This window comes from Patagioenas fasciata, chromosome 2 (genome assembly GCF_037038585.1).
Source record: "Patagioenas fasciata isolate bPatFas1 chromosome 2, bPatFas1.hap1, whole genome shotgun sequence".
In the NCBI taxonomy this organism is placed as follows: Eukaryota; Metazoa; Chordata; class Aves; order Columbiformes; family Columbidae; genus Patagioenas; species Patagioenas fasciata.
In genome coordinates, this window is record NC_092521.1 from 36,174,403 (window position 1) to 36,198,664 (window position 24,262).

Below are 24,262 nucleotides of genomic sequence, written 5' to 3' on the forward strand. Positions count from 1 at the left end.
CAAGCTCACCATGTTCAGCTTAAATGTACCATAAAAGTACTAAAATTCCATACATCTCCAACTTATTGCCTGACTAATTGTATTAGGAATAGCTTCTGAAGATGTTGTAGCTGAGAATGTATTTAATTTAATTTTATTTTTTTTTCCAACTTTCTTGAACATTTTTGTCCTAGAAAAAACTATTTTTACATTCAAATTTTATTTAAAAAATAATGGTTACTAAATATTACTTTATAAGATTTTTTCTTTTTTTTTTTTTGGAAACAGATTTTTATTGCTTTCAGCAGTAACAATAGCTCTTTGCATTTTTAAAATAAGAACCAATTGTTACTTAATGTCTAATCTCAAATGTTTCAAAACAAGAAAGGTACAGGTTAGAAGTCTTTGTTCCACAAAGTAGTTTCTTTCAAGATCTTGAACTTCTAAAATCCTGCCTATAAAGAACACTCCAGGTGTCTAGCTACTATGAAACAAAGGGCAAAAGCAAGCAAGGACTATTGGGAGAGAAAAAGAGGAGAAGCCCATGTAACTGCCTCTGGAAGTTTTCTCTACAGGAGGATGTTTCTGGCTTGTGTTAAAGGTGGTGTGTTTCTGGAGAAAGCAGGAGTATTCAATGGGCTGTCTGCATTTTTAGGAGCATTAGAAGTTAAAATCTATTTCTGAGGAGGATTTATTCAAAAGAAAATTTACGATTTTAGTGGTCTCACCATTTCCATCCATCTTCAGTAAGATGGATGCCATCCTTGGGGCTTCTTCTCCATAATCTAAAGAAGCAACCCCTGGCCTTTCCCAGTTCATGACCACTGAATGTTCAGCGAATAACTCCCTGGAGATAACATTGTATTTTGTTCCTCTCCTGTATTTTATTTCCCAAGAGCAACATTGTTTTTTCTCTTGGGGCACACATAGTTCAAGAAGAGCTGTCTGGGGACGGCAGATCGAAGCAGTACCCGTTGTAAGGTGCTGTTGCACTGTCTTCTTTGCTGGAGTTCTTTCCCATTTGTGGTACATTTCGTAGGTGGGATAAGTAGTGTTGGTGGGAAGATCGGCCGACCAGTTTTCCATGTTTTATATTTCATGTGAGAACAGCTGAGTGGAAATCTAAAAAATTCTCAGCCTACACTCTTTAGCTAAGGTATATAGTTTCTTTAGAAGTTTTCCACTATATCCTAACACATATTATTTCTGTTGCTATTTTTATTTCAGCTTACATTCCCACTCCAATTTATTTTGGGGCTGTTATTGACACCACGTGCATGCTTTGGCAACAGGATTGCGGCGTACAAGGATCTTGCTGGGAATATGATGTCACCTCGTTTCGTTTTGTCTACTTTGGGTTGGCAGCTGCTCTCAAGTTTGTGGGATTCTTTTTTATTTTCCTGGCCTGGTATTCCATTAAGTGTAAAGAAGAGCAACTGCAGAGACGGAGATGGATGGCTTCGCCGGTGAACACTGTGAGTGAGATGGTTGGCCAAACTGGACCCCAACAAAACTATGCACGGACTAGATCCTGCCCTACCTTCAGTTCCCAAGGAGACATCAGTGTGGCACAAGGAATGAACTGCGTAGCACAAACATACCCTGGCCCTTTATCAGAAGCAATAAATTCCTCAAATGAAAATGCATTGGAAGAAGTCACTGCTGAGATATAGACTCCTGGCTTGGTAATGTAATACTTAGTTTTGTTGGTTGACTTAATTATGGCGCCTTGTAAAACACCTGTGCCTTCTATTTTTAATCTAAATGTAACGTGATAAAACCAACAAAGCTTAATGCAAACAACCATAGTATGTTCCTGAGGGCTGGATACCTCAGACCAACCCAAGTTCTTATTTCTCCCTTCCAAACAATGGAGTTTTAAAAATTGTGTTTGTAATTATTTCAGATGTGTCCATTAAATGTCTATGCTCTGATCTATCAGTGTAAGGGTGAGGTATTGTGAACAGCAGAAGTCAGTGGAAGAGTGACAAAAACTCATATCGTTGATGTCTAAAATGCTTAAATGTATCGTCAACTTCATATCCGCAAATTGTATTTTTAAGAGATGAGTAATTACTGTGAGTTCTGCTACAAAGCACAACTGAACTTGTTTAAACTATGCAACTTAGTTTGATTATTTTATGTGCCACAAATTAAGTTTAAAGTTAGCTTTTAAAGACATTACTGCAACTGAATTTGAAAGGGGCTATTTTCAGACATAAGCATTAAATTTAAAAAGAACATAAGGTTTAAAGTACTGTTAACATGTTAAGCCATACAAAATTTATGCGTCAGGTAGTGTTTGCAAATGTTGAGTTGTAATATCTTATCCTGTCAAAATATGCATTAATTTTCATTTGATGGGATGTAGTCATTCTTCACAAAGTACACACACTAAGAAGGTATAATGCTTGGAGTAAAATCTTCAGTATTCATTTACAATAACATTAAGATGTAGGAATCATACACACGTACCAGAGCAGATATGTGCATATTTCTATAGTGATACAGGCAGTTATTCTGGTGGGTGCTACTAGCACCAAATCCATACTTTTCCTGAAGAAGAAAATAACCAGTTATTGCCTGATGGGAGGAACTTGGCTGTCCAAAAGTCCATGCCAGTGTAGTGCAGCTTTTTGTGTCAGAGTGGCCACGGGGACCCAATGAGCCCCTCACAGCCAGAACGGGTGTGGGGCTGGCTCTGGCACCACTGGCTGCCCATGGCTGGGGTGGGCAGAGGGACCCTCCAGGGGGTTGCCAGCAGCCTGCCCGACGCCGTGTGGGGTACGAGGCTTTTGCCTCTGCTCCTGGCACCGCCGGGCCTCTGTATTCCCCGCCACTGAGGACAGCTGGGGAGGGGGTGCTGGCTCAGACCCTGTGTCCCTCTCGTTTCCACCCCACTTCTGCCTCTCCTGCTGCTTGGGGTTGCGCAGGATGATGGGACCGGTCTAGGAGGTCCCAGCTGTGTGGTTTGTGCCTCATGTGGCCACCTTTCCTTTTCTTGTCTTCATTGAAAGCTTCTGTGCAGGCAAAGGGCAAGTCGTCTCTCTTTTGCCATTCCAGGGGAATAGCTAAGAATAGAAATTGTCTGCAAGCATGGACCCATGGGATGTGATGTGGCCTTTGCTTATTCCAAATTACTGTAGTGTGTTTTCTCCCCAGGAGATGCTGAGTCTTTCTAGTCAAATGTACTTGGCATTTCATTTCTTGCTCTGGAGGCTTTGTAGTGCCATGCTTATGATATACTAATGATGTCTCAAAGGGCAGAGAATGATTTCAGGTGGACACTAAGAAGTCAAAATTGTATTTTGCCCTGCAGGGAAAGACTTAGAAGTTTAGGAAATTAAAAGTACTCTTTTAAGAGGACTCAGTGATAGTCAGGTTTGAATTTTGCCGTTTAGAGAGCTTGCATGAAAATAAATAAGAAAGAGAAGAACCTCTACATATATTTGAAAATAAGTATTCCTGGTTTGATTTTTAAGTTGATCAAATGTATGAAATCAAGTCCTTGAAATTAAAGGCAGTACCTCCTTGGCATCCATTGAGTTGTCCTGGGGAGAGCAGATTTCCTTGTCCTCCTTTGCTGGCTGCCTTCTCTCATCTCCTGGCTCTCCTTGATCAGCACATATGACTAACCCACAGGGCTGGTTCCCCTGCTTGAAAGAGTGACTGCTTATTTCAGAATGTCTCAGTCCATTTATGTAGCTTGTAACGATGCCCACTCTCTCCATCTGCAAACTCAGATGCTTCTACCCCAAACTACAGTGAAGAGGAGTACAGTTTTCATCACTGCCTGCTATTCTATACATATTAAGAGCTTTTTGGGGTCAAGTCTGAGGATTTTATTTTTCTCTTGTGCAGCCATGAGGCACAACGTATTCTCAGTTAGCATGTGCCACCTGAGATGTTAGCTTCTGCACTCTTCACCCCAAGGAATAAATTTCCTCATCTCACAGGTATTGGGTATATTATTTTACCGTAGGAGATCAGAATAGATGATAGAAGTATCTCCTTTTGCTCCAGTGTCAGATGCTTCTTGCACCAGGAATTTCCTGCTGTGGTGAAAATTGAGGCAAAGTAGTAGGACAAAGAGCAATTGAAACCTATCACCCACAATTTTAATCACTCGCCTATTTTAATCAGCATAGGATGAGGTGAAGAGCAACAATCTTTTTGAATACCTCAGAAGCAGAGCATTTAGGGAATTGTAAAAGGCTGGAGATGAATCATCTATCCTGATCTATTCTGTTTCATGCCTCTTGTGTGGTTCTGTTCCATGTGAATAACAAGGGAGAGCAGATCAGGCTTGTAGGACTGTCTGCAGCTGTCACTGGTGGCAGAGAATAAGAATGATGGAAGTGACACGTCTGCAACTGCTGCAGCTTCTGAGCTGATTTCAAGGTAATTCAGAGCTTGTTGAAATGGAGACCACCCGGTTTTTTTTAGGGAATCCTGACACTTCGACTTTCAAAAACATTTTTTGAAGTGTTTGAGAAATTGGAATGTAGAGGGAAAGATGTTCACTTTGGAAATGCTGAAAAAACCTTGTTTACATTATTTTGTGTTTAAAAATATGTGTAAACCAAGAAGTAATTCATTACCTTTCAAACTTTTTTTTACTATTTTTGGATATAGTTAATTTTCACAATATGAATACATTTCTACAAAATCACTTAATTAAATCAGCATCCTCTGAAAGAAAGAAAACCCCAAATCTGGCCAGTTTTGGATTGATTCCCAGAGAAGACTTTATTGTAAGATATAACAGTCTAAACTAAGCCAATAAAGGCATGCAGGGGAAACACATCAACTTCCTAGAGAAGTCAGTTCTGACATTGTCAACATTGACTGAAGTATGGACTGGGACCTGCTGAACAAAAGCTATTTTCTGAGGTTGTCATTGCTGAAGGCAGCAGCATCACCAGAGAAATTGTATGCATCCTCAGCAGTACTCATGATCGATAGGTGGTGCTAAACTGACTCACAAGAATTAAAAAGGAGCTTTATCACCCACTGAAGGTGGCCATACTGTCTTCCTATTGTGAAATCCTCTGACCATAGACTATAAAATTCTATTAACTTGTAATTTCTGCCACCTTCCCCCCCAAACACTGAAGTTTGCTTAGGAGTGAGCACAAGATGTGAAGCAGGAGTCCTGCTCACCCACAGGCTGCTATCAGCAGCAAACCCACATCGTCTACCTGCAGTTCACTAGCCGGGGATAGTATGGAGCAATGACACCCCGCAACTAGCTGCAAGTCCACCAGGTGCCATCATACCATCACAGGGACAGACAGAAATTATTCCTCTTCCACTGCTTATTCCTGATTTAAAGTGAGGGACATGAGAGAAGCAGCCCGAATATATGGACTTGAGTGAACAGGTAATTTTGCCTGTTTAGCCTCCCATTTATCCCTGTTTCCTCAAAAAGGGGAAAACTTCAGAAAAGGCATAGCTATGACCATGGGTGCTTATGAGTGCAGCACCCTCAGGAGACGGTTTGTAGAGCTGAGGAGATGCAGTCTCAGCTGGAATATCTGGAGAGTGGGACTTTGTACTTCTAGGCAAAAGCCATGTGGTTTTGGTTCCCCTTTTTCCCCATGAGCATACTGGATATAACATGGTATGGTTTGGAACTGGTGGCGTTTTATGCCCTCTCAGTACAGTGTGAACAGCTAAAAGAAATATGTTGAATATTATGGCGCAATTTATGTTTAACTTGAGACTTTCAGTTCTTTGACCAGCCATTTTATCTTTAAAAGGGCATGCAATAACATACAGTTCCTCAGAACCTGCTGTTCTGTAAGTGAAGTAGGGACACAAGTCTCCTCCTAGATGTTATGAGTTTGAAAGCCCATAAATTAGCTACAAAAACATGAGAGTAGTCTTCTCAAAAATATGGTGTGTTTTTTTTAAAATATACCTTATTAATTTGTAGCATTAACCATTCATTATGGCTCTGATCCAGAAAAAAAAATATGTATGCAAATTTATATACGTAAGTAGTGTACTTAAAAATAACACATGTATGTAAGTATTGGACTGCATCCCATCTGCATTCAAAAAAGTGTTCTTTTACACAAAGAGTAATTTCTGTGCTGAGTTTTTTCCCCATGGATTCAGTGATCATTGTAACCAGAATAGCACAAAGTATTATAGCACTTGTCTACTCCCTTGTGGCATCCACATGTTACTGCTTACATATTTGTCGATGGAGGAAAGCTTTCATTTTCAAATATAATTAAAATACAAAATGTTTTGTGGAGATGCTCAAAGATACATTCTAACTCTTCCTGCCATTCACTTATTTTATTAATTTATTTGTGGAAATCTGTGTTTTATGTGAGGAGATACATTAAATAAGGGCTTCTTTCTGACCTTAAAGCCAATAAAACACATTAAGTAATGCTGTAAGTTCAGATTGTGCCCTTTCACAGAATTTGTACCTAGAGATTCAGATGACAAATTTTTGGTATCTCACAAAAGCGGAGCAGAGCACTAACTGCTTTCTGTAAATCCAGACTGTATGGCTGGGAGAGGAGTCAGCATCTTCTGTACTGTTCTGGCGGGTTTTTCCCCCAAATGCCTGAATTATTGCTGCCTTACTGCACTTCCTGTGTGTGTAATGCCACAGCTCTTCGTGGTGTTATATTGACATAAAACTGATGTTAAATAGGTATAAAGTGTCTTAGTGTTATTTTGAAGCCAGATTCTCAGCCTCATCGGTCCCATGATCAGGCTGAAGAACTGGGCCAGTTCCTTGATCTGGACATAAGCTGATGCTTTAGCAAGTATGTGTGAGCTAAGTGATATCAAGTCCTTGTTTAGATTTTATGCTGCTCACTGGTTCCTACTACTCTTTTGGGAGATCAAAGACCAAATATTTGCTAAGCAAGTCCATCTTTTTCTGTTTTCTCAGTTATGTGACTTTTATAACAGCATAGGAGATGCCATGCTGCGGTGTCTGGGTTCCCTCAGCTGAAGCCACCCAGCTGCAGTTGCCTTCCAGGGGATTAAAATACCTGGTAATGGAGATTTACCTGGACTGCAATCTGCATCAGCATTGCATTGGTCAGAGTGTCTGCCCCTCGTAGATTAAACCTGTATCAACACATTTTAGCTTCCTCATGTATTGGATTTGATTTTATAGACGTTTTTATCCTTCAGAGTGCTTAGAAGCTGAACAGTCGACATCATGGTGGTATATTCATTCTTTGGTAGAGAATTAGGGCATTCCTTTTTTCTTATAACATCTTGTTTCACGGATATCAATTCATAAAGGTTACATGTAATGTTGCAGAGTGGAGATGCGGAGCTTTCAGTGTGGGTTCTAGGTGTGGCAAGAGTTCACATGATTATTCTTCTTTACATCAAACATCACTAATACGTTATTATGTGGCCAAAGGTTTGAAAGCCTACGTGATCCTCAGGAAAGAAATTTTCCATATCCTTTCCACAGAATATATCATGTAAATTAAGGAGGACAGCTAACTCTATCCATACCCCATAGCCATCTCCATTACATTTACTAGAGTTAATAACTGTAGTTTTTAGCAATCTTCCCCCACCCTAGACCTCCAGATATGCTATTTTCTTTTGACTTATTGCAGCCTTCTAAACACGGACTTAGCTCTGCAAGTTCAAAGTAGCTCCAAACTTTTCTTGGTTTCAAGCATTATGAAACAGATACTTATTTATTCAGGTTCCATTCTACTCTTCAAATTATTACATTATCCATTGTGTGTGCTGTGTTTTCTATTTTTTTCCTATCTCAAACCAGTTATCCCGATGTTATCCTGCAACAACATTTTGTTCATAACATAGAAACAGGTGAAAAGCTGTGGAATTCATGAAGGGCTACAAAAACATCATTCACCTTGAGGAAGGGTGAGCCAGCTTGATAATCTTTGGACAAATGACTAAACAACACTGTGGTGCTAATAGGTACTGAGGTATTTTATGATGTATTCACTATGACTCAAATGACATACTCAAGGCATGTCAATGATGCAACTGCATGTGTTTTTGTTCTTGAAGTCTGGACTGCTCCAGCAGAGACAGTGTTCGTTATTCCTGATGGGCCAATTCCTACCTAGCTCTTCTGTGGGAAAATAATCTCAGGAGGCAGTATAGGATTTGTCCCAGCACTAACACCTAAGGTAAAAGCTATACAGACCACAGAAATCTCATGTGGGATGTATTAATCCTGCTATAACATGTTACTTTATTTAGTGGCTTTGCTTAAGCAGAGACTGAAAATAAATTCTATAGTAATGACAAGGAACAAAACACTGGGCTAAATTGTGGGACTCCTTAACTGAGCAACATTAGTAAACTGAGGATTCAGATCTGAAATAAGTATTAATGTTCTTCCATGGAACACCAGAAAGAGAGGGGTAGAATAAGAGCAGGTTCTAGCTCTAGCAATGGAAAAAGGCCAAATCTGGTCAACTTTAAAGTGAGCTATGATTTAAACCAGAGTGTTTTGGTTATAAGATCTTGAAGACAAAATTTTTCCCTTCCATTTTGAACTCTGAAAGATAATTATTTTGTGTTCTTGTGCCTGGACTGCTCATACAGAGAAGGCGTCTCTGTCCTAAATAGAATTAAAGAGATACATCTCTCACTGATAGGTCAGAAATTTAACCTGTTTAACAAAGGTACATTTGGAAACATGGAGGGAAATTTCAAAACAAAAAAAAAAAATACAAAATTGTCCTGAACTGAGTTTCTGTACAAAGAAAAAAGAATTTGAAGTGAATGTGATCCATGGTTGAGTGAAGCCCTTCCTCAGAGAAGACCTTCTGTTTTCCCCAGTTGAGCAAATGGGAGTTCTGCCCTGGGCTGCAGTACGTATTGCTACCAAATGATTTAAGCAGAACAGCAACAGAATAGTCTGGGTAGTATGTTAGGAGCATGGAGTGGGCACACTGCCTGTAAATGTTTAGTTTTTAAAAAGCTCATTATTGAGCAAATGTGTAGAGTATTAAGAAAATTTGTAGAGTATGTCTGACCGTATGAGTGTGTGGGTGCTGTGCTGTGCTGTGGTAAAAAGAGACTAATTGGTTTATGCAGTTTGTTTTGCATACCTTAGGCTCCTGTATGGGGTTTTTTAATTGATATTTATTTCTCAGCAGAGCTTAGAATAATTTTAAAGCTGTGTAACACATCATTTAATGAAACCTATTGTCAGCATCTGTTGTAAACATGTGTTTACAAAACAAACTCTTGAATACTTGATATTTGAAAATAAAATATAGCATATCAAGTGTGTTTTATTTCTGACAAAAAAAATTGACAAAAATGATATGTGAGTTGCTGTGGAATCATTCTGGATCAAGTAACCCAATATTCAGTCTTTTAGTGTGTAGTCAGACAAAACCAAATATTTCTACTGAATTGAGTGACCACCGAAGAATTGATCATGCAGAAATAAACTGTAAAATTCCGTAGTTTCGTCTAGCACTAAATTTGATTCATATTAGTTATATGGTAAGAAATACAAATTTGTTCGAAATATATGTTGACCGTTGGAAAAAATACATAGAGTACAAGTCTCTGTGCACCTATGTAGCTCAGTAGAAGAGAACCGGGGCATGAACCCAAGGACTGGAGGCCAGAGGTCATTACTGCTTAGTGCTTTGTCCACTCTTTGGCTCTGGTTTGGACCACACCAACAAGTACCTTAAAAAAATATTCCTGTCCAGCTCCAGACCCTCTTCAGAAAGTACATAACTATGTGCTGCCTTTCAAAAAGGACACACCTGCCGTTATTTTGCAGATCAGAAAAAGCCAAGAAGGTCCTCCCCTTGACCTTCCCCTTGCCTGTTGTAAGGAGCGCTTTCCCATGGAGTCTGATTTAGGCATTTGGTTTCCTCCTGAACCTGCAACTGCCTGAGGCCTGTAAGAGCTTCCTGACAGTCACACCATGCACTGCTCATGGACTTGACTGCCACAGCTACGGGACAAGATACTGTCCAGAAAGAAGTGCAAAACTTAGTGGCACTGCTTAGGCCACCTGCTTAAGGATATGACAGATTTGGCCTCTTTCTTTTCATCTGCTTTTATATTTGATGCATGTTTCCAGAGAGAAAGGATCAGAGCTTATTGCTCCCTGTACCTCTTAGCTACAGACTGGGTCTCTTTTATTTTTTTTTCCCTCCACACTCATATAAAAGAGCTATAAAGAAGGCTCTCACCTAGTTTAGAAGATACGGCACTATCTAAGCTTCTGATAGAAGACAAGACACTGTCCTGGAAGAAGGAAGGTTGATCACCTTCCAGTGGAGGAAGATGTGATCTCTTCCATTTCCTGAGCATTTTAAACTCTCACATAAGAAGGAAGGACAAGTGGAGTGAAATGGTGGAGCACTCTATTGCACCATTCCCTTCTCTATCTCTACCCACATGTTAAGAGAGGAGAAAGCATCTTGCTTGATTCTTTCAAATAAATGTACTGTCAAACAATGAAGGACACGTGGTTGGTACTGGACAATTCCCGGCACAAAGGTGTGAGTGAGGTAGTTGTATGAGACCTTGCTTCAACTTGCCTTTGTCCTAAAGTTCTCGCAAACTTGCTGGCTCAGCCTGCTCAGCACCCTGTTTTGAAACACATCCTATGTTTGCCAGCCTCCTTTTCGGGAGTAGACATCTCTCAGGGGACTATCTAGCATTGAAATGACTGATTTTTGAACACTTAGATTAACCATTGATCTCCTGTCCCGATTCCCACAAACATCACCTATAACTTGATGTCTGCAGGAGCATCAGTGTCCAAGGACTGTATAGAAGAAAGAAGAGTTCAAGAAGCACAGCTTCAGAGGCTGATTTTAGCTTGTGAAGCTAATCTTACTCTCGGGCCATCAAAGAAACACAGAGTGCAAGTAAGAGACAGTTTACCTTGAAACCTAAATTCCCTTTTCTGAAGACTCTTGTGCGAGAAGACACTTCTCCTGACTAGAGATCTGTGGTCCAGTTAAGCCCTGTGTGTCCGGCCTCCTGTGCTTTGCTGTCACAGAGAGAACTTTGCTGGGAGGAGGGACAGAGGCAAAGCACAGGATGGCACTGTGTGACATTGCTTTACTTCTGGGAACCGCCGGTTGTGCAGCTCGGTGCGTTGACTTCAAGGAAGAAAGGATCAGATGAACTGGGAATTAAAAAAAACCCAAAACACAGCATGTCTTAAAAATATGTCTGATTCACAGTCTCCAAGAAATAAAACTAACAGAATATAGAGTGTTATTTAGTTACCCATTGCTTGAGTGTGGATGGATTCTTAAAACTGAAACTATTAACATATTTTAAAAATAAATCTTAAATAAGAGGAAAACTGGATCATCCGGACTTCTCTGAAGCAGGTAAAGTAAAACACTTTTTATTTCAAGAAATATTGCTTCTAGACTTTCCCGAAGCCAGAATTGTTCTATAAAAGTATCACAGAAATATTATACAAGATTTAAAAACACAGTCTGTATCCCAGTAACTTAAAACCTATGTACAAATAGCATCATTCATTACCATAAATACGTTTTTCTATCAATCAGCCCATGACACATACATCAGAGAGCTAGTAATTTTAACATATGTACAGAGTCCATCAAAAAGACTGCTTCTTAAAATTATTGAAATCACACTAAAAGAATCTCCTTTTAGAAAAGTTTCAACTTAAAATACAAAGCAATGAATGTAAATTTAACCTGCAGTGCTTGCAATAGCCAAAAAATACTACATTAAATAACATGTAACAGAAAGGAGATGCACCCATGAATCGGACACTGTGGAATTACATCTGTTTGAGGTAATTCTCTTTTGTTGTTGTTGTGCTAATTATTTAGAGATTTATTACAAAAGCAAGGGAAGATATTAATTTTTGAGTAACAGATTTTCAAAGTCATTTTTGTATTATACTTTATAAAATTTAATATTTGGTAAAGTTCAAGAAAATTTAGAATACAACAACAAAAAATATCTAAGCTACTATTTTTTCCCTCATGTGCCTTCTGTATCTAAATGTAAATCTAATGTGATTTTATCATTCCCTTTCATGCCTGTTCAAAAGAAAAAGAATTTAAGTCTCAAAATGATAACAATTCTTTCAAGATATTGTTCAAGATAATAAAAGTCAGATGTGGTGACAAAAGCATGTATGTACTGATGTAAACTTTTCTACCAGTATCAGAAAAAAAAGTCAAAAAAACCTCTTGGATTTTTAATACTGACGATATCAACATATAGGGAAATAATCCAATTTAAACAAATCCTCCTACAGTTAACAATCATTAGCCATACCTTTCTCAGAGTAAATTTAATTAAATCAAAGTAACAAAAACATGCAATATTTTTTCTAAAATAATACTCAAAGTGTCTGTTTCCATAATCCATACTGATTACCTCTTCCCTGTCAATCCATTTATTGGTTTCACAATTACATGAGACAATGAGCAAAATAAGAACATGTAAAGTATTAGATTCATAAATGGCATGGCATACAGATTTTAAAAGTGCATTTTACTCAAAAGCATGACATTAGGAATTTCCAGTGGTTAAAATAATTTGTGAAAAACACATTATGAACACAGATTGGGTGGACTGAAACTTTCATTCAATCTGGTATCATTTGGAAATAGAGAAAGTAACTTGAACATTCTCTTCAAAGAAGTAATTTTTAGCTTTCAGAGAATGTGCTACTGCATTTGTAAGTTAACATCATTTCTTTTCATCAAAAACTGCAAATCTTGCTTCCTAGTGGGGAGAATTACTGTGAAATTATGTGCGTGTGAATAAAACAAATGCACACAGAGACAAATTATGAACTGGGCTCAATTTAGCTGCAAAACGTATTTACAATAAACATGGAATGTCACTTGTCATGATTACCTTTATTAGTTTGCTAATAAGAAAAAGGAGACTTGTTTAATGGTTGACAACTTGATTAATCCAAGGAGAGTGGAGCTGAGGCACTGCCTTCTACGTTTAGGATTTGTGAAGTTTCCCCTGCAAGACTCTGTTCTGTTTTTTTCAAGAAAGTTCCTGTTTTCTGGATACTGATAGAGGAGTCCCTAATGGAGACATTTACAGCCTGATGAATGAGGGGTTCATTGGACCTCACAGGAAGATATATTTGATCCTCAAATATATCTTCCACAGCACCACTGTCCTCATGAGTCTCTTTTTGAGGAATGCTGATGGGTTGTAGCATGAAGCTATGCCGGGACTCCAACTCTATCAAACCGTTCCCACTGAAATCCGTATCAAAACGGTCCGATTCTTTATATTCCATTGATTTTTCAGCTTGGGGATTATTTCTCCAGTGTGCATCATTCAAACTGCTTTTCTCAGGAATATCGTTGTTTAATTCAAGTTTCCTTTCCTGGCTTGAAGTCACCATGCTCAAAGTGAGGGCCGTGAAGTCTGTTGGCACAATAAGCCGCAACTCTTCTGCAGGCAGGCCACTCGATTCTTCAGCAGAAGTCATTTCCACCAAGGTAAACAGTGTGGATGATTTGTCCCCGTTGCTTTGAGCAGTGTTAGCCTTGTCTGTTTGATTTTGCTGGTAGTAACTGTTCAGCAGTGCAAACATTCTATCTACATCCTTCAAGTAATTAGTCCAGTCAGCCAGACTAAGTCTATAGTTGTATCTGTATTCATATACACTTTCATTCACACTGTACAAGTCTTCCAGTCCTTGCCAATTGATGTCGCCTGTGAAACTGGGCAGGTTAGCCTTCCCATCCATCCCATAACTGTCCTCTGTTGAAAGAAAGAATAAAGCCTAATGGTGAACACCAGTTTAAAAGTGCAAGCAAAGCTTCCACATGTGTTTCTACTCAAACTCGCCTGAAAGCATCACTATTCATAACATATGTAGCTCAATGTGTAAGATGCTTCGCATCTTCTGTCATCATGTTAACGATTCTGGCCTCAGGAGTGTTCAGAGCTCCTGCTGAACACACAGCAAGAAACTCCCTGTCTTCTGCCACATCTTTGGACTGTATAGAAAAGAGCAAGATCTGGTCTAATGAGGCTTTGTGATGACAGCCAGAGATAAATCTTCCCTCTGATATTTCAAGGCAGGAAAGGTGTTTCAATACATGAATAATCAATTTGCCTTTCCTGAACACTCCACCAAAATATGTGATTTGAGAACAGCAGTTAAATATAAAAGATGGGACCAAATCTGAAAACCACTAATGACCTGGATTTCAACACCACCCAGAGGAAATTGGTTTCTGAGTATCTCAAGACATATGGTCGACAAACCAACCAGTCACATTTTATTTAATAAATGATAGCCAAAGGTAATATTTTATTTACTTTGTAAACATTCATTTTAATTTACCTGGAACAATTAGGAGAAATAAAAGCTGTAAAAACTTTGTGTGAATTAATTTATAGGAATGCACCACTCTGTAAAATGCTGTTAAAGTATACATATAGAACCTCCTAAAGGTCTTCCATTTTTTTTTTTTTATTAAATGAAAAAAAAACTTTCAAAGAATATGTCTAACAGCTTGATCAAATAAGTTTGAATAAAAGGCTTACGTATGAGTCTATATGTAGCAATGGAGCTGCATTTTATGTTGATCATAGCCAGAGAAAGCAGAGACATGTATGAAAGCCATTTCCAAAAGATTTTTAAAAGTCACTACAGTGACTATAGTGACCCAGATTATCAAATGTAATGTGAAATTTTATACTGACAAGTAACACTGAACACCACTGTTTAATTTAATTCACTGCCCAGATTATGTTCAGATTTTATCAACCAAGTGGACTAAGGAAAAACTAATCAGGTAATCCAAAACTCTGTCAGGGAAAGTGGCAAACTTGTCCTTACTGAGATGACTTATTTTCTTTGTGAAAACTGTACAAGCAGGTAGGCTTGTACAAATTACCTGGGAAATTCAAGTGTCTGCAGTCCAACAGTGTGAACTGAACACAAATATTTATCTATATTGAGCACTTAATTCCATCAGTGGGTCCTTGGCATCTCCATTAATTTGTTTGCATTTTAACTTGCCCTTTCTCATTGAACAAGTAAAACAGAACATACAATTTGTATCTATCATAACGTATATTTGCTTCTTTACCAGACTGGGATTTCACAGTGGAAAGAATTTCCCCATTATATAGTCTGTGATATAGGAAATCAGAAAAACACTATCATGGTCAGAAAAAAAATTGGTATTTTCTTATGATTTGGGGCCTTATTCTATTCCCACCAAAGTGAGACCACTTCCCATACTTGGAAACACCTAATCCTTTGATCTTTATTGATACTTCTTCACTTAATACAACAGCTACAAATTTTACAGTGTAAAATGTATATATATATATATTTTAAGCCAGTTTGAGAACTGTTTGTTTGGCAAACTCCCTTTCACAGGAATCAACATAAGTTTTATGGATTTGATAGCACAGCTATGACAAAGAGTTGCTTTTTTCTTTCCCTAAAGTAGACAAGAGAATTGTGGCATGGCCACATGAGAGCCATCTTTGTAAATCAAATTATGGATAATTTGTTTCCTGAAACAAAAAATAATTAAATACTGTAGAGGTTTCAAGAAAGAAGTCTTACTATTCCAGCACTTAGAGGCATGAAGAGGCCTAGAAAATATCATAGGAAGAGATGCATTTTTGAGGAATTTGGTCACCAAACCCTCCAAATGCGAATGTGATGATATTTAAATTTTGCTCTGTTATTATCTGCAGTTTGCTGTATTCCTACAAAATAGCTCAAAGAATGTCAGAGCTACACGGTCCTTCTATGTTTTGCCCTCTAAATGTGGCACTGTTTCTGCAGTCGCAGAGAAGTTTCACAGCTGGGAAGGCACTGGGAATTGTTTCATCATCTTCATGTCAAGCAGAAAAAAATGACTTGTTTAAACACATGGGACAGGTGACTTGCATTCATACATGTTAAACAAATAGGAAAGGAAAGTTTTAAGTTCCTAGAGCTGGTTGTATGTTGGTTGACTGAGCGAGTCATCTCACAGCTTAATTCCACAAGTTAGCAGTAAGCATAGAAAGTTTTCTGCTGAAATCAAAGCATAGAACAGGAAGGAGAGAGGAAAGAAGAGGTTTTCCCCTGTAAGAAATCTCATTACAAATAGGTGTGAAAGGGGAAAGATTAGAAGAGTTGTGGTTGAGTAACAGCATGGCAGTGGTTTCCTCGATCAATATTTTGAAATCTCCCATCTATGTCATAGACCCAAAAGAGAAAAAATGTTGCTAAATGTTTACAATAAAACATCTTTCAATTTTTAAAAATCAAGAATTGGCTAAGTTTCACTCTCCAATTATCATACCCTGGAGTCCCATGATGCCATCTGTGGCTGCATTATACCATACTGTCTGTTTCCTTACAGGCCTGGTGTCTCAATATGGTGCTTGTAACACCTGTAGCACCGTACTAACTCAGGACATTTTGAGCTGGAAACAGGTCTGAGTGCATGAACTACAACATCTGAAGGAAGCCTAAGGACTAGTTCAGATGACTTAACCGCATAGGGTTTGGTTTCTCTGAAGGCATCAAGAAAATGATCATCTAAGAGATTGCTTTAGTGATTCCTGATAAATGATTTTTGTTCATTTATTTGTTTGTTTGTTTGTTTCAGCAAAGAAAATCAGCTTCCACCAAGATGGGGCTTGAACCAAAGTGTTGAACCCAGGCATCTGTGTGTATTGAGAAACGGAGTGTCTGGAATGTCATAGCACAGAGCAAGGTTACTTCTATTGTCCTACACCTGCTATTTATCCCAGTAGCATTAGTTATTGACTTGGTATCAGAAGTTTAATTGTATTCTTTACTAAAGAGTGCAGCAAGACATAATTTCAAGATTAATCCTGTGTGGTCTACTCTTTCATGCAATCCTACAATCCAAAAAAGCCATTTCTGTTAGATCTGTAATTAAAATGAAAAATACTTCCAAGGATATCTTCTAATGAAAGACTTAAAAGTATAATTACAGGAATTATTTTTTATCACTGTAGTAGCCAATTCCCACCAGCCTGCAATGAGCAATTCAAACAACTGGGATATAACAAAAAAAAAGGCTTGTAATTTTTCTAAATCCCAAAACTCAAGTGAGGAAATAGAAAATTGGCTGCAAGGAAAAATTAGCTGCTTAAACTGGACATCTATAAAACATTGAAACACATTATTTTAATGGTTCCTTGGATATTGGGAGCTAATGACACGGTTCTTTTCAGAAGATCCTGTGAAAAAAGTGTTTATGTAGATTTGTATACTCCTGGGACACAGGTTACATCTCAGATAAACAATGTATATCAGGAGCTAATCCACCAAAGCTCGTAGAGAAGAAAATGTATAAAACTGATGTACTGTGTAAAGGTGTCAAGTCTAAATATGACACTTGACAGACTTTAATCAGTTTTTTACCCCAAGTACAAGTATTGCTCCATGAACAGCAAGTGCAGTACTGTTAAGACCTTAGTTTTTTAGTCTTTTTTAGGCTTTTGCTTTGCGATTGACAGGTTCCTCCACCAGGAGGAACTGAGTTCTGTACAATAAGCATGGAGATAAGGTAAGTACACTTGTAAACAGATATATATATATATATATATATATATATGCTTGTAAACACTAGTCTTTCATGTATTCCTCAGGTTCAAGCATCAGGTGTGAAAAACCTCACCAGTTCCTTTCCTCAGTTCAAATAATACAATCTTTTAAATAATTTTTTTTCATGCATGTGTGACCTGGTCTGAAAACATCAGCCTCCCTGCCCAAAGGGTCCTCAGCTTTTTGGCATAGTTACACTGACCCACCTCCTGCTGGATTCTGACCCCATGCTGCTCACAATGAGCACCACTTTTGTCTAAAGCAGCATTTGCCGACACTTCCTAAGGCCAGTGAGAAGATTTCACTTTACTTCCACAGGTTTGATTAGGCTCTTTGGACACATATTCTTCAGAAAGCTTTTTAAGCGCATTTGCTTTACATTTAAAAAGCAGCTGGACAGACTTCCTAAATAAAACCAGAAAAAAGCCCCCAAGCATCCAAAATCAACCCAACAACAGGAAAACAACCCAAAAGAGGTGATTCTTTTTGTGTCATTTTCCCTGTGTAAACATCTAAGAAACGCAGGTATGGAATATGAGCTGTATGAAGTCTCGCTATGACAATGAGCTACGTTAAATGCAGAATGGTAGATCTAAAAAACAATGGCCAAGTTCAGTGTAGAGTAGTTAGAAAATGCATGCATCAAAAGCTATGCTGTGTGCGACATGGTGGGATACAAGCATTAGTTGAAATGGACTGGAGTCATGCAATTATTTGGAAAGAAGCTGCTGAGGAGAATAAAAAAGTGTGGATACCTGTGTGGATCATAGCTTCCTCCATCTTTATTTCCTGATATAGGAAAATACAAGAGTAACTTTTGTTAGTGTTTAGAACTTGTAAAACCATTCACAATGTAGTTTTCCATGCACAGCATCTAATTCCTAAAAAGAAATGTACTGTGTTAAATGAAGGCAGAGCTGCAGTCCAACAAAGATTTCCTGGAAGTTTTATATAAAAGAAATGAAAAACCACAGTTTTTCAAAAATAATAAAACCCCCAAACAATTAGATATTGTAAAAAAAGAGAAACATTTGTAGGTGAAGAAAGAGATACAAAGATGCAGCAACACAAAATATGCAGAAAGAAATATTCCTGTAAAAAAAAAAAAATCAAAATATTCAATCAATCACATTTAAGTGCAAAGAATTCCAGAGTAATGAAGTATAAATACCAGGTATTTTTGTACTCAAAGACTCTTGTAAAGAAATATTGTTTTACTCAAAAGCAGAGCGGATTACTGCTTGTTAGATGTTTGCATTGTTGAGTCAGAGTTGTGCTGTAGAGCCTGAGATTGTTCATATAAATGAACAGCAACTGGAATAAACACAGGATTTAATACCTCACCTGCTACTGGGAGGCAAAACTAACCCAATAAACCTTGCAACAGAGAAGAGTTATGACTATGAAGATCTGCATATGCTTGTTATTGATTAGCTCAAATAATAACTGTGGCATTTCTGTCAAATCTTGTCATTTGCCGTCAATATCTGCCTAGAATAACCTGTGCAAACTTGCAAAGAAGTTTTCTGGTCATGCAATTGTGATGGTGTATGTGGATCATTCCAAACTATCCAGCGCAACACTTTGGAGAGTATCAATTCATGGATACAATTAGTACTTAAGCAGATGAAAAAAAAAAAAAAAAGAAAAAAAAAAGGAAATAAACAATTCTATTTTTCTTGTACCTGTTTCAAGTCCCTTTGGCCTTGGATTGCACTGCTTAAAGCCTTGACAACTTCGCAGTTCCATTAGCTGTATATGTAGCTGATTCAAAATGCCTCTTTCCACTGTATGTACTGTATTCGTCAGCTAAGAAAAAGAGGAATCGAGGGAAAAAAATTCTTGTTAACAGAAATAAAAAAAAATGCTAGAGGAATCTGGTGAATGACATTTTGTAACAAAGAAAAAGGTTTACCTGATAGGGATCGGTGTTCATATCAAAATATTCCAAGAAGCCAGTCGCAAATTCACAAAAGAGAAAATTGTGGGTGTCATTAACTGTTCGCAAACACCAGTAAGTGTTGTTATTTGAGCTTGTGCAAGCACAGAAAGAGCCCACTGTAATTAAAGAAACAAGTTATTAGTTTTCAGTGAAAAATAATATGCTTGTTTCTTCTACTAGTGAAACTACTGTAGGTTTTCATGTACTTAAATTCTAGATCAATTAAAAAAATCTATTTGAACAATCTTAGATTCTCATTTAAAAGAGAATAAATGTTGTTAACATGTAGTTTTCACAAACATACATTTAACAAAAGCAGAATATACTGTATGCTACAGTTAATGAGGCACATTCTGCGTTACATATGGTTTATTGGGACTGAGCAGAATTCAGACTTTACAAACAAACAGCACAAATCCTGATCCTTAAGATTTGTATACAGGAATCCTTGGAATTGCTTACTATATAGACGGACATAATTTCCCCTAACAGTAAATAACCGTAACCTAGTAAATCCTCTGAGATGCAAGTACAACAGAAAACCACAGAATTGTGAGCACTTCAGAGGAAGGTCAGGTTGCTCATTGATACCTTAAGTGAGATGGAAATGGTACAACAGTCAAGAAGAGGTGGCTTTGCAAGCCAGCAGCTGGCCTGGCACCTTGAATGCCAGAAAGATAGAAGAAACAAGGTGAGAAGGATGACCAGTGGATGATCCTATGCCTCATTTTAAGCAGTTCTCCCTTGCTGCTTGAGTTTTTCACTTAACTATTATCTTTAAGTGCAACCCCTCATTTCCTTTATTTGATACCCAAATAAGAGGGAAATTGAAGCACTCAGTCAGGCCTTTGTAGGATGATCCCAAGTAGTTTAATAGGATTACATCTTGTTTTCGCTTTTCAGTCTGGGTAAACCCAAAGCAGGCTTCCACTCCAGACTGAAGACACCTGGATTCAGGTGTCACAGTGCTGGGAGCAGCCACAGAGGAGATCTGGGTATATCTTGTTTAACCATGTTCTACCAGAGGAAAAAAGCTATAAGAAAGAGCTATTAATTTTCAAACAAACTGCTAACAAAGTTTTGCTGTAGAAAAATTTCTCTTTAATTCCAATACTGAAATATTAATATTGCCTTGGATTTTTATTTAGGTTTGCTATTAGTACTGTGACTAGTTGTAACAGTATCAGTGTTTTGAAAAAAATTCATAAAAATAGTAATGGTATTGGACCTTTTTATCCGTGTAACGCAAATCAACACATTAGCTCTCCTTTAAGTTATGGACTGCATCGAAGCAACCCTTTAAGTTCCCTTCCAACTCAAACTATTTAATGATTCTATGACATTTTTTTACACCGTGACTGTTGCTGAAGCATTGCCAGAATGCTCAGCAATATGAAAAAACTTTTCGTAACTGTTTGTTACTCCACAGTTAAAAAGTTATAAGCCAATTTGATTGTTGTTGTTATTAAAACAAAAATCACGCATATGACTGCTTAAGGAATACCTTAAAATGCAAAAAGCATATTAACAAAAGTTCTAGTGTAATCAGATTATCACTAGGAGACAATTTCTTTCTCCACATGAATAATCATTATTAGCAAATTTTCTGCTTGAAGTCAAATACATTGTCATTTAATGATCATTTGATCTTGAATTTTTTGAAAGTAAAGTTTTAAATAACTTTTTTTCCTCCACCATCAAAGATGAGAAAGGTATTATTTTGTTAAACACTGAGAAACATTGAAGCATATCTCAACAGGTTGTTTATCTATATACCCTGAAGTTTACAGAAACATAAAATATTTTCTAGCTCTAATATTTTGTTCTTATACACCAGGGGAGCATTCCACAGTTGTGATTTTTAAACTCTTTTAGATTATAAAAAAATGGAAATAATGGAAAGAATTCATAAGGGATAGTATCTATATTTTCTTCATGATAAGGTCAGTTGTTCGTGATACACTTTGAAATCAAAATGATAAAATTATTGTAAACTTTTTATGTGCTGAATTTGTGACAATATTGAAGGTCAGGTCCCCAAAAGGATTTGTGACAATTGGAAGAATATTGCCATTATTAATAACCTGAAACCCAATTAAAATTCCTGTGAAATCTTTGGTCATCTGAATCTTCAAGACATGACACAAATCTCAGTGGCTGGTTATGAAAGTCTGTGTTTAGAGGCCAGTTCTCCTTTTTGTTTCTGTAGTGTTTAGCATCAGCCCTCCTGTGATAATTTAATGTAAATAAGAAATGCCACAATTACAGGAATACTCAAGTAACATTCTTCCTTCGTACTTCAAAAAAATGGCAGCAGCAGCATTACTAAGTGCCAGTTCTTCAAAATAACTCCCTGATTGCATGAAGTGGAAACTCTGGAAAAAAGCAGAGGATAATCCAGATCACATCTGCACATGCAGGTGAGACTTACAGTTCCAGAATGGTGCTGTTTGCCAGTGATTGTTGTCATGGGTGAAACACGTCAGCCCAGGAAGGCTACACTCATCTCCTTTCTTCTGGCGCTTTTTCCCCTTCCTTTCCTTCTTCCTTCTCCGGTTCTCTTTGAACAGCTGCAGTTTGCCATCCACCTCCTGTGCTGCTTCTCTGTTCAGAAAGAAAGTTGGACATGGCTGACAGAGAACAGTCTTTATTTGGTTAACAACAGCATTAACAGTTTTTGCATCTTTCTGGCTTTTTTAAAGATGAGAAGATGAGAATATGTCCCTCTTCTAGCTCAGATTCCACCCCAGCTGTTATGACAAATTGTTCTCCTCAGCAAGCATGAGAAATCACCCACTGTTGCATTTCATTGTAACTGAAGCTTTTTAACAGTCATGAGGTCAATCAGCTTCCGAAATTATTAATTTAATCCATTTTCTATCAGTAGGTTTTAGAAATATTATGCATAGAGTTTCACAAGTCTGTACAAAACTAGTGAAGCTTTCTTGTGAGAAGTTGCTATGTGTGACCTTTTCTTCCTCTAGACTTCTCCCTCCCCCTCTCCACAAACAAACAAACAAACAAACAAGCAAACAAACAAACAAAATATCCAGACCCCCCCAAAATTACATTTCTCCAGTCACCAAAAAAAGAGCTGAGAGAGTTAGAGGAAAATAAGAGTCTTACTTGAAGGGATGAAGATGGCTTTTGAGTTTCTCTTGGGCCTTTACCCCTTTCTCTTTGTTGTAATAGCTACAGGGAAAATGATTAGGAATTATCAAGTCATGAAACGATTTTCAACACAAAAACAAACCAGAAGCATACCATCCTTCATATTTTCTTAAATAACTATACAGAATGAACTACAATTTTCATTTCATCTAAAGAAGCTATAACTGTGTGAGTGATCCTCTGCTACATTAAAGCAAAATTGCAGCTGGGTTCAAATATATTTGTGAAATACAAACATACTTAATCTTAAAATTTTTACGTTTGTCTCTTTTGATTCAGAGTAGTTCCTACTCTTACAAGTGATCTAATTAAAATGAGTGCCTAAAGTGGTTATAAATAACAATAAAGCTTATGTTCTTTCTTTTCCATCTCAAAAAACCTGGAAAATATAAGCCTTAGCAATCAGTGTAACTTTTAGTGTAGAGTATCACCTTTCTTACCTCTGTTTACTACAGTCACATTCATCTGGTTTTCTTCTTTTTAGATGTCCTCTGACTTCCCTCAAATTCTTAATTTTGTCTTGGAGAGCTTCGATCTGCAGAGAATATTTCCAAGTTAGAATTATTCTTTGAAAAGGTAGCAGTGCAAAGACTTCAATCAGATATTAGAATACCTCTTACCTCCTTATCAATGTAAGCCTTGTGGTCCTTCCAGGCCCTGGCAGATTGGTACAGTTCTCTCTCACAGTGAATAGTGTCATTTGGAAGAATAAAACATCTGTAGACATGAGTTTAACAAACAGGAAAAAGAAGGTCAGTGGTTTCCCAATTTCCTACCTCCTTTTTTCTCTCTTCCAGCATTTCTAATCAATTCTTTCTTATGTTCCATTACAAAATAAATAAACTCTACAGGTTATTCTCATGTTGACTTACTAATATCAATAAATGCTTCAATCCTTTTTCTCTGCAAAATTTAAAAAAAAAAGAGAAATCCTCATCCAAGGCAGATGCTCTGTGCCTGCTTAGCAAAAATACAATGGCTCAGCCATCTTGGAGATTCTTAATCCAATCAGAAATGAAATTGAAAGTGAAATAAAAATCTGTTCAAAGTTTGAAGTCTCTTAACCAAATGTGTCGTTCCTTATTTAACCACCAACTGCTGAGAAATGTATTCCTTTTGCCACATGAATGTGATTCGTCTTCTAAATATGCAAACCAGTTAAGATCAGAACGTACAGCCAATGGGCTAAAGATCAAAGTTAGAGCGAAGAGTTCCAATAAGTGGTTAAAAAAAAGCCAACAGAACACTCAAGTTAAAAAGTGATGCAATGACAAACATACTCTTACCAGTGCTGAAAAAACCAACTCTACCAAGAGAAAAAAAAGCATGTGGAAGGCCAAGGAGGTGAACTGAGATAGAAAATCCAGCAGACTACAGGTTGGACTTTCAAAGTCTCCATGCCGACAAACAGAAATTACTTAGTGACAGAAACATTCCAATTTTATAGACACAACCTTTCTTGGATTCTGCTTCATCAGAACCCTTCTTTTAATTTTCAAGAATAGCAGAAAGGAAGATTTAGATGCTTATCTCTTCCTATCAGCTTCACAGGCTGGTTAATCCATCATAAGATGCATGTTTTGATA

At 37.5% G+C, this 24,262-nt stretch overlaps 2 protein-coding genes across 13 annotated transcripts in view; one reads left to right on the plus strand and one right to left on the minus strand.

Moving 5' to 3' along the window:
* SLCO5A1 (solute carrier organic anion transporter family member 5A1) overlaps positions 1-9,247 on the plus strand; it is a 75,326-nt gene extending 66,079 nt beyond the window's left edge. The window contains exon 9 of the mRNA XM_065830368.2: positions 1,207-9,247. Within this exon, the coding sequence (XP_065686440.1) occupies positions 1,207-1,652 (446 nt within the window). The 3' untranslated portion in view covers positions 1,653-9,247. The remainder of the gene's footprint in view (positions 1-1,206) is intronic.
* A 2,090-nt stretch (positions 9,248-11,337) lies between these two features.
* Positions 11,338-24,262, minus strand: part of SULF1 (sulfatase 1) — a 124,915-nt gene continuing 111,990 nt past the window's right edge. For 9 of the 12 annotated variants that reach the window (XM_071804030.1, XM_071804025.1, XM_071804028.1 and 6 more), the window contains 7 exons: positions 23,297-23,393; positions 23,117-23,211; positions 22,632-22,697; positions 21,937-22,109; positions 19,479-19,621; positions 19,249-19,372; positions 11,338-13,728 (listed from right to left, as the gene is read on the minus strand). In XM_071804030.1, the coding sequence (XP_071660131.1) occupies positions 12,911-13,728; positions 19,249-19,372; positions 19,479-19,621; positions 21,937-22,109; positions 22,632-22,697; positions 23,117-23,211; positions 23,297-23,393 (1,516 nt within the window). In that variant the 3' untranslated portion in view covers positions 11,338-12,910. Of the gene's footprint in view, positions 13,729-17,585; positions 18,353-18,373; positions 18,445-19,248; positions 19,373-19,478; positions 19,622-21,936; positions 22,110-22,631; positions 22,698-23,116; positions 23,212-23,296; positions 23,394-24,262 lie in introns of those variants that run through there. The other 3 variants (XM_065831804.2, XM_065831794.2, XM_071804032.1) reach the window with 3 other exon arrangements.